The 13,016-nt window shown below is 43.1% G+C and overlaps 1 protein-coding gene across 4 annotated transcripts; it reads right to left on the minus strand.

Annotated features, from left to right (window-relative positions):
- Positions 1-620: 620 nt before the first annotated feature.
- On the minus strand, positions 621-11,963 carry CCNL2 (cyclin L2). 4 transcript variants are annotated; one of them, XM_054009009.1, is made up of 11 exons: positions 11,655-11,963; positions 10,088-10,162; positions 9,689-9,798; positions 9,209-9,329; positions 7,791-7,855; positions 4,889-4,988; positions 4,693-4,797; positions 4,357-4,498; positions 3,165-3,282; positions 2,970-3,062; positions 621-1,710 (listed from the first exon to the last, which is right to left on the minus strand). In XM_054009009.1, exons 1-11 carry the CDS (start codon positions 11,946-11,948, stop codon positions 1,359-1,361), a joined length of 1,575 nt encoding a protein of 524 aa, XP_053864984.1. In that variant the 5' UTR covers positions 11,949-11,963; the 3' UTR covers positions 621-1,358. The 4 variants fall into 4 exon arrangements, with proteins under 4 accessions (XP_053864984.1, XP_053864985.1, XP_053864987.1 ...); XM_054009010.1 differs by lacking the exon at positions 11,655-11,963 and having other exon boundaries at positions 9,689-9,863; positions 10,088-10,157; XM_054009012.1 differs by lacking the exons at positions 7,791-7,855; positions 9,209-9,329; positions 9,689-9,798; positions 10,088-10,162; positions 11,655-11,963 and adding an exon at positions 6,956-7,053.
- Positions 11,964-13,016: the final 1,053 nt, after the last annotated feature.

Below are 13,016 nucleotides of genomic sequence, written 5' to 3' on the forward strand. Positions count from 1 at the left end.
TACACCTGCACTGATGAACATTCTGATGGACCTGCTAAGTTGCATAGCTTTTAACTCCCTCCAGTGGAAAAGGAAGAGACCTGTTTTACCATTACTCACATCCCCTGTAACCATGTGCTACAAAATTAGTCTGAAACAGTATTTATATTTGAGATGGCACACGTCAGTTTAAAAATAGAACGGCTATAAACTATTCATTTACCCCTATTTCAAGTCAGGTTATTTTTTCCCTTTTCGATTAGACGTGGCGGTACAACTTAGAAGAAAGTCTCGGAATTACACCAGACAGTAACATCATGGAGTTTAAATACAAAATCAAATACTTTAATGAAATTAGGGAGCATGGGAACAGCTCAGATATACCACTAAAACGGATACCACTGAGCTGCGGACTTGGGCTGTTTTTTTTTTTTTTTTGTTTTGTTTTTTTTTTTTTCACACCTTCTGTTTTTAAACAAGCAAGCAGATTGACAAACTACCAATTCTTCAGCGTGTCAAAGATCCTGAGTATAGAGTTATTCAAAACACATAAAATGTATATATATGAAACTTCTCTATGAGCTGGTGACCTGCACGCAGCATTGCACGGATAAAAATATACTACTTTCAATACACAGAGCTAAATACTTTCACATTTATCAGAATTCTCTACACAAATCTTAAATTGATAGAATTCAAGTTTTGACTTTTCAGTATATAGCTTTCACTTGTATTAAACAAATGCTTATTTACACGGTGGAGAAAGTAGAAGGGCTAATAAGGCCATATTCCCATATTGTATTGTTAAACACTGCAAAATATATACACAAGTGTAACCTAATATAGGCATCAGTTCTAGAAATATCACCTTACATTTGTACAACATAATTGAGTCAGTATGAAACGACAGCTTTGTTAGCACCAAGCCACTAATGGTTTTCATGAAACGTTTTGAGCTTTCTTCTCGTTCCATCAGGAAGGACTAGTTCAGCAGGGTTCGCTAATCGCTGAGCCAGGAAATTCGTGCTCTCAGTACTCCGAGTCCCGAAATAGACTAACACCATTGCACTACAGTATGCAAATTTACCTATTACCAAAGAGCAGGCATAGGAGCAGCCACCACAAGAGAGGCTCTTCGGTGTTTCTAAGAGACGCTCCAGCAGCAGAACAATTAAGCCATCTACCAGATCAAGTCTCCCACATCAACATGTCTGTTCAGTGTCCTTGTATTTGGATTCACGCTAACAAGCACAGGGTTAGAAAAGATTACTGATGCTAAGTGGTTTAGACCCAGGCTAACCCTATGCTGCAAGGGGAAAATGGGGGAAACCGGGCTCCACTCTGAATCCCAAAGGACAGAAGAGAACCCGTTGTAGCGCTCATCTCCTATGCCTGCTGTGGCCAGGGTGGTCTCTGTCATAACGATGACCCGTACGCTCATAGGAGTGGGAACGCTCATGTCTCTCTCTATAGTAGTGACTTTTCTTCTTGTACTTCCCAGAATGATCAGAACGCTCTCGTGAGTGGCTCCGGGAACGTGAGGAGCTCCTGCTGCGGGACTTCCTTGGCTTGTGTGTCGAATATTTGTAGTCCTTTGACTTTTTGTAACTCCTCATTTTAGAGCCTTTGTAACTAGCACTATGGTTGAACTGTCTTGGGGGAGAATCACTGCGACTCCTGGAGCGGCTGTGGGATTTGGAACCACTCGATGTTGAGTAGCTTTCACTTTTTCTAAGACAGGGAAGTAGAAGAAGAGAACAGTGAGTGCCTTAACAATCAATGTCCGATTACTTTACAACATTAAAAGCACGCACTAGGACAAGACAGATTATAGCAATCTTAGGTGCTACTTGGAACACAAGGAAAAAGGTTTTTAGAAAAAATGATTTGACACGGTCCTTTAAAATGCCACCCTTACTTACTTGTAAACTACAATTCAGGTTGAAAGCTGCCCTCAGAATAGATCTTACAAGCAAAAGCCTCTTCTCTAAATACAGAGTGCTACTAATCTGATTAGTTGAACCAGCAAGCTTTAGAAGATATTTCAATTACATTTTAGCTTTTGTCTGCATCGCCTGGTTTCAAACAGAATACTTCCCCAGCTCACACCCCATAACTCATTAACACACAGTATAAGTAATTTCCTGTAGGACTAAAATAATAGGTAACATTTGTAATCATTAGATCCATTGTTGAATGGGTAAAAAACCCAGATGCTTTGAAATGCTGAACAGTATCTTTCACAACATTTTATTAATAATCCAGAAAGAAATCAGCTTCATAATTACAGCAAAAGGTTTTGGAAGAATTTTAGACCTATGGACTTTGGGGGTTCCATGATTACCTCTCATGGATATCTACATACTTGTAAATTGAGCCAATTTACCATAGATTTTTCTCTCTAATTTGTAGCCCTGAAAACAGCTTAAGGCATAAAAATCAAGCGGTCTTTCCTAGCTTGAGCATCACCCCCAGTAAGAGGCTGTGCAGGCCAAAATTGGACCTCAGTTCTGTTTGTGAAACCCCAGTGTTTGGTACAGGGGGCACAAGGTATAATGGAGGGAGAAGCTGAACATATTGCCATTCTGTTGATCTGAGAGTCAGAAGAGAATCCAATTCCCTATCCCCCAAGCTTTGTTGGGTCTATGGTGAGGATAGTAAGAAGCAGTATATAAACTTATTTTTGTCATTTAAGTCAGCAGAAAGGACCATGGGCACAAGGAGCAGATTTGCTGAGTAAGATGCCATTCATATGCAGTTATTCCTCTAATCATAACTTCACGTGAACCTACACTGGCCACCGTGTTGCACCTCCATACACTAGTCTCGTTTCCAGAGCTCAAACGGAGTTTCAGTTTTTATATAAATTGCTGTAGTTGTTGCTTCAGAGCCCACTGACTCCCAAAGCACCATTCTCTGGGATGGTAGTTTGCCATTAGCATAGCAGGTTACAAATGGGACTCAGCACTTCCACCCATTTCAGTACGTACCTGCGCTTAGGAGATGCTGATCTAGATGGTGATCTTGAATAACTCTGCTCTCGACTTCTGCTTCCACTTCTGCTCTCCCTTTCTTTCTGAATGCTATGAAGGACAGAATCCAAGTAAGATTTAGATTTAAGCGCTGGGAGAAGAAAAAAAAAAAAAAAAAAAAAAAAGTAGAGTCTATATCACGTGGAATCTTACCCATTCACTGGGCTGTTGGAATTCATTCTTTTTGTTCCATCCATTTTTCTTTTGGCATTCTTCATCGCCTGCACAGCAAGTGGGGAAGGTTTATTTCCTTTACCTTCTTTTGGAGATTCTAAAAGAAAAATGTAGAAGTTTACACTTCATCCGCCCCCACATGCGTATCAAAGAGATGTCAATCTTTAGGGGGCAACCCAATGATAAGGAGTGGCAAGCAGCAGTTGAATGGATCACCTGCCCTCACTAATGAGGGCAAGGATCGACTAATTACCAGATCCCTCTAGATAGTCTCTTGCTGTACATTCAGATAAAGGGTGAAACTTGAATGAGTTATTCAAATCTAAAGTAAATTTCTGAGGCTGTAAACCTAGTACATTAAAAAACAAAACCCCAAAAACCTCTAAAACAGACTTTAAACAGTGAACAAACCTTTAATAGAACTGCCTGAACCGGCATTTTATGTAATATGTCACTCAATTTTCAACGCCTTGGAAAGGCAGATACTATTGTATCTTCAAGAGGGCTCTGTTAGGCAAAAGATAAGTTTCCAAACATGGTGCTCTGGGGAAAAAACTTTCTTTAAAGGTGTTACAACCTAAATCTGAATACCAGTTTATTTGATTCATTAAAAGGTCCAACTCTTTCCTCTTTGTTTCAAGGAAATTTACATGCCAGATTTTTTTTGTAAAGGGAATTTTAACTAGCCGGAAGTAACTATTTCTTATACACACATTTCAGTTGAATAGAGAACAGGGCACTCTCCCTTCACACACAGCCATTCCTCCACCACCCTTCCCAGCGCATACAGTTACTGGAACAGAGGCGTTTTGAAAAGTGAACACGTTGGCTCTCTCCACTAGACAATGTTCTCCCACTACAACGAACAGTTTTGTGTCATGTCCCAAGGCTGCCTTTCTTCTAGCACACATACTAACATGAGGCCAAGAAAAAGAATGGGAAAAAAATCTCATGAGGAGTTTGACTACCCCTTTCTAGAGTGAGGATGCTGCAAATTAGCAGCATTTGCAGCCTCATTTGGAACATAGACAGCTTAACAAGGAATACCTGCCATCTAAAATAGCCTGACAGACAGGATTCTTACTTGAGTTATGAAGTCACTGTAATACTCCCAAAATATGGGAGAAAGCAATGCAGTCCAAATGTGCAAACTAGGTACATTGATACCAACCATTTTTAGGAACAGGGGAAAACCCTGACGTGTTCTCCAAATTGGGAGTCTTGTCGGGTAGAAGACCTTTAGCTAGTGCTTTTGCCTCTTCAATGGCTAGTTTCTTCTTTTCTACTTTGCTTTCCAGATAAGACAAGTCAACCTGCAAATGCACATTAAAAAAAATCAGTTCTCTGTACTGTTTTAATTGACCATCCATGCTTAGAAGAAGGGATACAACTCTCAGAGTCTGGATTCTGCTCCCAGAGAAGTGGGAGTTTTGCAACTGGCTTCAATGGAAGCAGAATGTTTTGCCCTATGTTCTGAGAATACACATCGTATAAAACAATAGCGAACCTTTTTCCGAGTATATAGCTGCAGGATTTTTATACAAATCCCTTGAATTTCCTCCTCTGTTGCTCCAAACAGCAGAAACCAGTGAGGACGATTAGGAAGTGGGATCTACAATTGAGAAATCATACATTCAGTTTTCTATTTCTACATGAAAACCTTAATGTACATTTAAACGACAAAATATAAATAGATGTTTCACCTCCAATGTTCTAGCTGCAAGGTAGATACAGGCACAAGCAATACTTTCTGGCTGGAATCTTACAAAGACATCTGTTCGTAGACTGTCATTCATGTAATTCCTGAAATACACAATAAGGGAACAATTGCAACCCCCTGCAGAATGCCTCTCTGTTCTATTCTCTTCAATTCTACAGTAACTACTTTTCTGTGCATTCTATTACTAAGCTCAAATGCTATACTCCTGTAAATCTGAAGAGAAGTTAGAAAAATTTCTTCAAGGGGATGGATATATGGTTGGGAATAAGTTTCTGACTGGCTGTCAGACAAATCAGTTATGAAAGAGAACCAATTTTAACTTTACTTTTCCCTCTAGATCTACTGGCCTGCTCTCATGCAAAAACAAATGTTTTTGTAGAGACCACATATAATCTGTAAAGAACTCAGTAATAGAAATCTAGGCTCAATCCCAGAGTGCAGAGAAGCATGCAAACTGAAAGCTAGTGTTCAAAGTTGCCGATCCTGCTGGAGTTCTCCGGAGAAATGCAATCCACTTCAGCGTGTACCCATTTCCACTGGAAAGTTTTAGGAACCTGTCCATTTTCCATTAGTGAGACAGCATCCAAGACCGAATCCATTTGTGATGCAAAAAGCTAGTCGTGGAAGAAATCCAGGAATTTGGGATCATCAGTGCAGAGGATGGTTCAGTATTCAAACAGATCTCCTCTTCTCTGGCATATGACAGTATCGTTTCCAAATGTCCCATTTCAACAAGGTTTCTTAAAATGAATATTCACAGAATGAGACAACTGTAAAATATTGCACATATTCCACAACAGTCAGTACATACTTTAAAATATTTTGATTTTAAATCCTCAAGGAAGTTTGTATTTTCAAAGTACTTGCATTTGAATTTGTCAACAAACAAATACAATGTTTAAAGGTATAACTTTTAAAAAAAATATTTCTTTCAAGCAGCGTGTCAGGTGGGCAAGGGAGAAAACACCACCCAGAACAAAGGCCACCATATAGTTATACAAGCTTTCTGAGAAGAGTTTGAAATTGATCGTGGGGGTATGCAGCACACAAGGATGCCCAAACCAGAGACCACAGCCCATTTAAAACCAGTTTACAGAAAGAGGAGGTACTCATGAATCTCATTCCCATCTACGTGTTTTAGTCCTTCACTAGATATTTCAGTTCTAATACACGGGGATCAACTGACCATTGGGAAAAAAGTGGCAAGTTAGAGGCTTAGTCTTGACTCTCCTTCACCTTGCCCATGAGGAAAGCTTAAACTAAGTCATGCTGTTCTAACGCCGTTTTTTGCTATGGAGAAGACACTTTGAAGGAGATCAGAGAAAGTCTTTGTGAAATGAAGTGCAGTGAGAAGTATTCACAAGGTATGAAGGATGATTGGGCTTCCTTTCCCAAACTGCTAAACAAAAACTAACTTGCTAACTGTGCAGCTGGTCTTTAGGGCTCTGAGTTTGGGGGCACGTAGAATTAAACATGTGTCACATTACTTCAGCTTTAAGTTGTTCTCTAAAACTGCTGCACTTCAAACATTAGTTATACTGGATACCCATGACTTTCCAGGTACTGGAAGCAATGAATGGTTAGGGAATTGCTCTAATAGTTATTCCGCTGCATCCCAAACAAAAAAGGAAATTGGTGCCTAATAGTCTTGCTTCACATGTGAATTCTGAATGCAATGGTATTGTGTAATCTGGAAGTAGGGAAAATGTCCAGTGTCATTGCTGTACTTAATTCCAAACTGAAAATACTTGAGTAGAAGGTCTTAAGTGTTGGATTAAATAACATACACAGATATGATAAAAACTGAAGTCTACCAGTTAGTTAATTCACCCAGAAGACTTAAATCCCACCTTAAATAGGTTTTTTTTTTTGCATTTTAAAAAGGTACAGCATCATTAACATAGTTAAAGCATATTAACATTAACAGTTTTCAAAATGTAAACAATCAAGTTCTAAAATATACAAGAGAGTCAAGGGCACAACAACAAAAATCAAAAGTATAAGCACAAGAAGCAGTTGGCCAGTTACTATACTATCGTATTTATACCACCTGTCTAGAGTCAGCCTTCTCTTTGTAGAGCCTGCTTTGGTTTGACTGAAGACGCAGTTATCCCTGCACCATAGCGCTTGGGCAGCAGAGGAGAAGTCTTAGTCACTTACCCTCAGAGGCTACCCTTTGATTAAAAGAGTACAGAAAAGAAAAGTCAAAATAGGTTCTCCATCAAACAGATCACAGTACCAGAGAGTTCAGTCAGCAGAAATATGACCTTTAGATTCATTATTCCAATTTTTAAATTATGTCATTGTTTCATAAGTTACAAGTTTGTTACAATCTGGAATTTTTACTTCGATACCCATCCCCAAATGATTCTCTTCACTACAGTGAAGCAACAAGACAGGCAGAAGACGTTTCATGGCAAATGCAAAAACACTGAGTTATCCAGTCTTAGTAGCTGACATCTTGGATTATCCATGTGGATAAAAAGGATTTATGTCGAGGGTTCCTGATGCCCTTGTTGCAACCGCAGTTCAAGTGTTGGGAAAGTGTCTCCCAGCATCAGCGACGGACAAGAACTGCACATATGATTTACCCAAAGAAACAACCACTTAACATTTTCACTTTAGAGGGAGGGCAAAGGGTAGAAGAAAAGGGAAGAAAGAGCAAGGGTTGAGGGGTTTAAAAGCTATCTTACCATTTAAGACAGTGCCTGAAACTTAGAGGCCGATCAACATTTGGATAGTAGGTTGGGGCACTCCAGGAAACACTGGAACTGTCTATTCCATGAACATAGTTGTGGGCTACACCAATGTTGCCCAGAGTGCCTCAAATGACATATTTCTGCCACTGCCCTGCTGGTCTCGTATAACAAGATAGATCAACTTACCATGAAGTCTGGACCAGGTGTTGGTTACGTTCACATTCTAATACCTGAAGGTACATAACGATTATCTGGAAGATATGGGTTACTGAGTTATTATCAAGAATCTCTAGAGCCAAGTATTTAATTCAGAGGGGATGTCCATGTAGCATCTGCTATTCTGTTCTAGATTTTAACATTCTCAAATATCCACAGAGAGAGTGCTTGTAAGATGCCAAATGTTTACACGGGTAGTTTCTGCCTTCAATTACAAAAGAGGGAAAGAACAGGCTCCAAAAATGGCTGTGCACAGCCAAATCTGACCTTCCTCACACTCCTCCTTCTGTGCTCAGTCATCCTACTCATCTAGAAGTCTTGCCTTCCGCTCAGTTTTCAAAATAGGTATGCTTTTCCTATGGAACGCAACATTCCTCTTAGCTGCCACATGGGAGGAAACACTGCCAACTGGAAAAAAAGTGGCACCAGTCCACCACAAAACACCTCTATTGGAAGGGACTAAACCTAGCCAACGTTTTTTCCCCTCTTTTGCTTCTGCAAAGTCCTACATAATAGGTTTAAAAGGTTCACAGCAGCATACAAAACAGTTTTTTGTGAACCACATGAAAAAAGATGGTGGATAAAACAAAATGATTACAGAAAATTCACAGGGATTAGTGGGTGAAGGAGTACACTCATTCCTGTGTTTGGTACCCCAGTAAATAAGAAGGCTCAGAAAGAATGGCAGTGGGCAGAGAAAATCTGAACAGAGCAAGGTATCTACACATTTTTAATCAGGGGGCACTTGATCTCAAATTTAAAGAGCATTTACACCACAGTGAGCTGAAGAGGTCTGAAGTAGAAGCCCATTACAGCAAGACAGAGAGCAGATACCTGCAGGGCAAGGAAAAGGAGAACCCTTACACTACTTTAACCTTCTATTAGATTCAAACAGCCGTGCTGACCAGCTCCTACGGGGAGCAGAGTCGGCACACTTTGGGGAACAGCATTCCTGGGACTGAGAATTTCACACATCCCATCAGTAATGACGAATATTATAATCAGAGCTAGATTCTACAAAAGGGATATTCGAGAGCCTTAGTCAAAGAGGAGTTATTCATATTGCTTCAGAATTTAACACCAAAATTACCTGCTTATTCAACAATAAGTTGTTTTCATGCTATGACAAATTGAAGAATCCAAGTACAGTTAAGTCTAACCAGTTCTTAACATCTGCATCCATCTCCAATCTTCACTGACCAATGAGATACAAGACCAACTATTAAGACTCTCTTGAATGAGAAACAAGATAGCAAGATCACTGTAACCTAGCTTCACTGTGTTCAGTATTGTGGAACAAGCAGTTTTTAACCAGTTTAATAGTCTACCCAGAACAAGCAGAGTGTGAAACGCACACAGTTTATAAGTTAGTTGAATATCGTACAAACCTTATGAGGGTGCTTTACATGAACGCAGAACCCCAGCTCCTTTAAAACTCTTCTCTCTGCCTTTATGATTTGGTTCTTCAAATTAACATAATCTTGATCCAGTAGTAGAGGTACAGGTTTTCTGTAAGACATTATTTCAGATTCCATCGAGTAAGAATGAACTGCCAATATTAAAAGACACCCAACAATCTTACTTGGACACATATGCAAGTTACTATATTTTGATGCAAACTAGCTAGTATTTACAACAGTACAAGCATTTTTCCAGTTAAGATTAACCAGATTCATGTTTTGGTTTTCATTCCCCAAACAAGGTTTTACCCCATGTTCCTTGAGTCGTGATGCATCTGAACTCCCCCATAGGCACAGCAACAATTATGGCTAGCTAGGCTACTAAATTCAGGCTCTCATGTTCAGTAGTCCCCACATTTAAACAACCGGCCATGAAGAAAGGGAACATTTTTCAGATTCTAAACTTACTTTTTCTCTCTTAGATGTCGAAGGCGATGGAATACGTTAATTACATCTCTTATGCGCCTCGGTGCTTCTTCAATTTTGGATGCCAGATGAACACAGGCCATTGACACATGCTGAAATATAAGTATTGCAACATACTGATGTTTTGCTCAAATCTGGAACTGATCGCCTCCAAGAGCTTTAGGAGGGATAACAAGAGAAAGTGGTGGTAAAAACAAGAAATATTCCAAATTTTAAGTTAAGTATTTGTTACAATGTAGATGTGTAAAACTGTGTTTAACTAAACAACATATCTATAGCTCGAAAGTTTCCTGTACACATAGTTCAACAACAGGGCATAATATATGCTCTCAAACATGAGAGAAATCAAATGCATAGTGCATTTTCTAAAAGAATCCTTACCTCCATGGAATGCTTCACAAAAGATTTTGTATAAAAGAAACGTTGAAACAGCACCTGCCCTGTAGCCATTGCCACCTAGAGAGAAAGGAAAAAATGGTAATCCAATATTAATATCCCCATACAAGGTTCTAGAGCAAGATGAATTACACTGCAACAAATTTGAGTCCCATAAAAACCATTAGAAATGCCTGACACAGCAACAAACAGCTCCCAGAGAGAGAAAAAAAAAAAAGCGTATAACACCATGAACACCTAGAACTATAATGTGCAGTCTTAGACTAGACAATAGAAAAGTACCAAACAAAATATTTTATGGGGACACTCAAAAATAGTTATGAGGGTGGACACTACAGTCTAAATGCCCCGCAGTGCTCCACCATCTATGCAAACACTCCTACTTGTTTATTTTTGGTTTTATGTTCGTTGTGCAATATTAAAAGGCAACCACCAACCCAAAGCGAGTCATTTTAACCATGAGTCAGCACTAAATGTCAAGCATTACCACCTACCCACAAGCTCCCCAGCCAGCCTTTGTGGTTTTACAATCACATAGCCATATTTAAAAAGACTCCCTTGTTGCCATATTAAAACACACTCATATGCAAGAAAAGATGGCTAGAGAAATTAAAACAGCTAAAATAAAGTTTATTGGTAGCACCATTAGGCCCCCCCAAAAAATTTATTTATTTATTTATTTATTTATTTAAAAAAAACTTAAGGTCTCGTTAACCTTGTTTCAGCCATAGTAGCATTTTTGTAACCGCTCTTCCCTCCAACCATCATAGTAACATTGACTCTTTGTCCCATTTTCTTTAATGGGAGGAACTGAAGCTCACCAGGGAAGTCAACTGGCGACACGTCATACGAGAAAGCAGTTCAGAAACCCCATTTGAAAGGCATTGCGAAATCATGTGCGTTACCACCCGCAGCAAAGAAAAAGCGTGAGGGGGGCCTCTCCTTTTAGAAAGGAGCGAGACTTGGCCGATCTACCAGGAAGGGCCCTGGAGGGCTGAGCCAACCCAGGCCCTGGCTTTACCGGAAGAGATGGTTACATCATTCACTTCCTGTCTCAGCAGAGCCGGCCGGGACAAAGGGGGGGGGGGGGAGCCGGAATGCTGCCTGTAAAGGGCACAACAGGGCCAGTTTCACACGCCTGGTTCCTTGGTAAATCAAAGGCCGGCGGCGTCTCGTGATCCCCGTTCCACCCCCGCGATTGCAAACGCGGCTGCGGGGCCCGGGCCCGTCTCCCCCGGGAGCGGCCGGGTCGGGCGTTACCTAGTTTCTAGGACTAAAGGGGGAGTTTGTGTGAGTGACGCAGCGGCCATGGGGCACCAGCAGACGGCGGGGCCCTGCCCGGGAGAACAAAGCGCGACACTCCCGGGCAACGAAGGCCCAGCGCCCCCGGCTGCCGCGGGCCCGGAGCGGCTACACAACCCCCCCCCTCCTCCTCCGGCCCGCGCCGCCCCCGCCCGGGCCTCGCTCGCTCCCTCAGACCGGAAGCTGCTCCTCCCTGCCGAGCGTCTTTCACCCGCCGCGGGCCCGGCCCCAGCCCCGCAGGCCGGCTCACCTGCGGGAGCCGCAGCAGGATGCCGGCCGCCTGGATGAGCTCGCAGCCGGTGACGCGCAGCTGGGTCTCGGTGTCGGTGTCCAGGCCGCTGCCCATGGAGGGGGTGAAGAGCAGCGCGTCGTCGGGCAGCAGGCAGTTCTCCAGCGTGATCAGCACCCCCGAGTACAGCCGGTCCCCGATCAGCACCGCGCCGGGGCCCGGGGCGCCGCTCCCCGACGGGGCCGGCCCCGCCGCCTGAGGCCCGCCCGGGCCCCCCGCTACCACGGCCGCCGCGCTGCTCGTCCCCGCCGCCATCTTGGGCCGCCGCCTCACCTCTCTCTCGCCTTCCCCCTCTCCAGCCGCCGGAGCCGGGCGGTGTCCCGCCCCGTTCCCCCTGCGCTCGCCTCCCATTGGCGGGTGACAGCGAGGCGCCGCGCTCGGATTGGCCTGCCTGCCCCCGCCGTGACGCTGGTCCTGCGGCCTGATGCAAGCGGCGTGACGCAGCGGTTGGGAATTCGAAACAGGGTGGAGCGGGCGGAACTTCCGGCGTGCATCGCGCGCCTCCCGCGCCCCCTCCCCCACCCAGACAAAGCCTGGCTCGCCACCACCGACCAGGCCCGAGCCAGCCCTCCCCCCCCCCAAGCACACGCCAGTGGGAGCCCCCCACGCCGGGGGGAGGGGGTTTGAAAGACTCATTGAAACAGATGCTGGGGGTATGGACAGGGCCCATGAGAGAAAGCTGGAGCCCCCCCTTCCACTTACAGTTGGGGGGCCCTGGGACAATTGCCCTCCCCCCACATTTAACAGGAGCCCTAAGGGGTACTCCACCCACATTTTCAAGCTTTTCTCTGCGATGCTGGAGGGCAAGAAGCTTTGTTTCTTGACTCCAGCAGCCAGGGCTTTAAGTAAAACAAGTCGCCCAAGGCTCACCCCCAAAATCTTGAATTGGCCGCATTGACCAGCCTCCCCACAACTGTAGTTTTGTTATCTTGCACTGCTATGCCTTATAAGAGTTCAAGCAGGAATTATCTTGCACCGCAGCACTAGCACCTGCATTGAACAGACTCCAGCACACAGATTTCACTGGAAGATATATCTGAGTGTAAGCCTCCTTTTGCTTCAACTTTAGCTAGGATATTTATAATACGGTGGTGCTCCCCTGAAGACCAGAGTCTTGGAGGATCCAGGGTTTTAAAGCCTTTACACAGACAGAGGTCCCAGTTGCACTACAGCTTTTAAGTGCAAGGCCTGCTCTACACTAAAAAATTGTATCTAGTTAGGTACATTGCTCAGGGCTGTGAAAAAATTCACACCTTGAGCAATTTACATAGGTCCACCTAACCTCAAGTGTAGATTACAGCAGGGTTATGGAAGAATTCCTCC

The sequence above is a fragment of the Malaclemys terrapin genome, chromosome 19 (genome assembly GCF_027887155.1).
Source record: "Malaclemys terrapin pileata isolate rMalTer1 chromosome 19, rMalTer1.hap1, whole genome shotgun sequence".
Taxonomy (NCBI): Eukaryota; Metazoa; Chordata; order Testudines; family Emydidae; genus Malaclemys; species Malaclemys terrapin.

Excerpts from the sequence above, each read along its gene's own strand:
- CCNL2 (XM_054009009.1), bottom strand. The coding sequence starts at position 11,948 with ATGGCGGCGGGGACGAGCAGCGCGGCGGCCGTGGTAGCGGGGGGCCCG. Across the intron at positions 7,856-9,208 it reads ATGTAAAGCACCCTCATAAG|ATAATCGTTATGTACCTTCA; the intron begins GTTTGTACGATA and ends CATATCTTCCAG. Across the intron at positions 4,499-4,692 it reads AGCTATATACTCGGAAAAAG|GTTGACTTGTCTTATCTGGA; the intron begins GTTCGCTATTGT and ends GTGCATTTGCAG.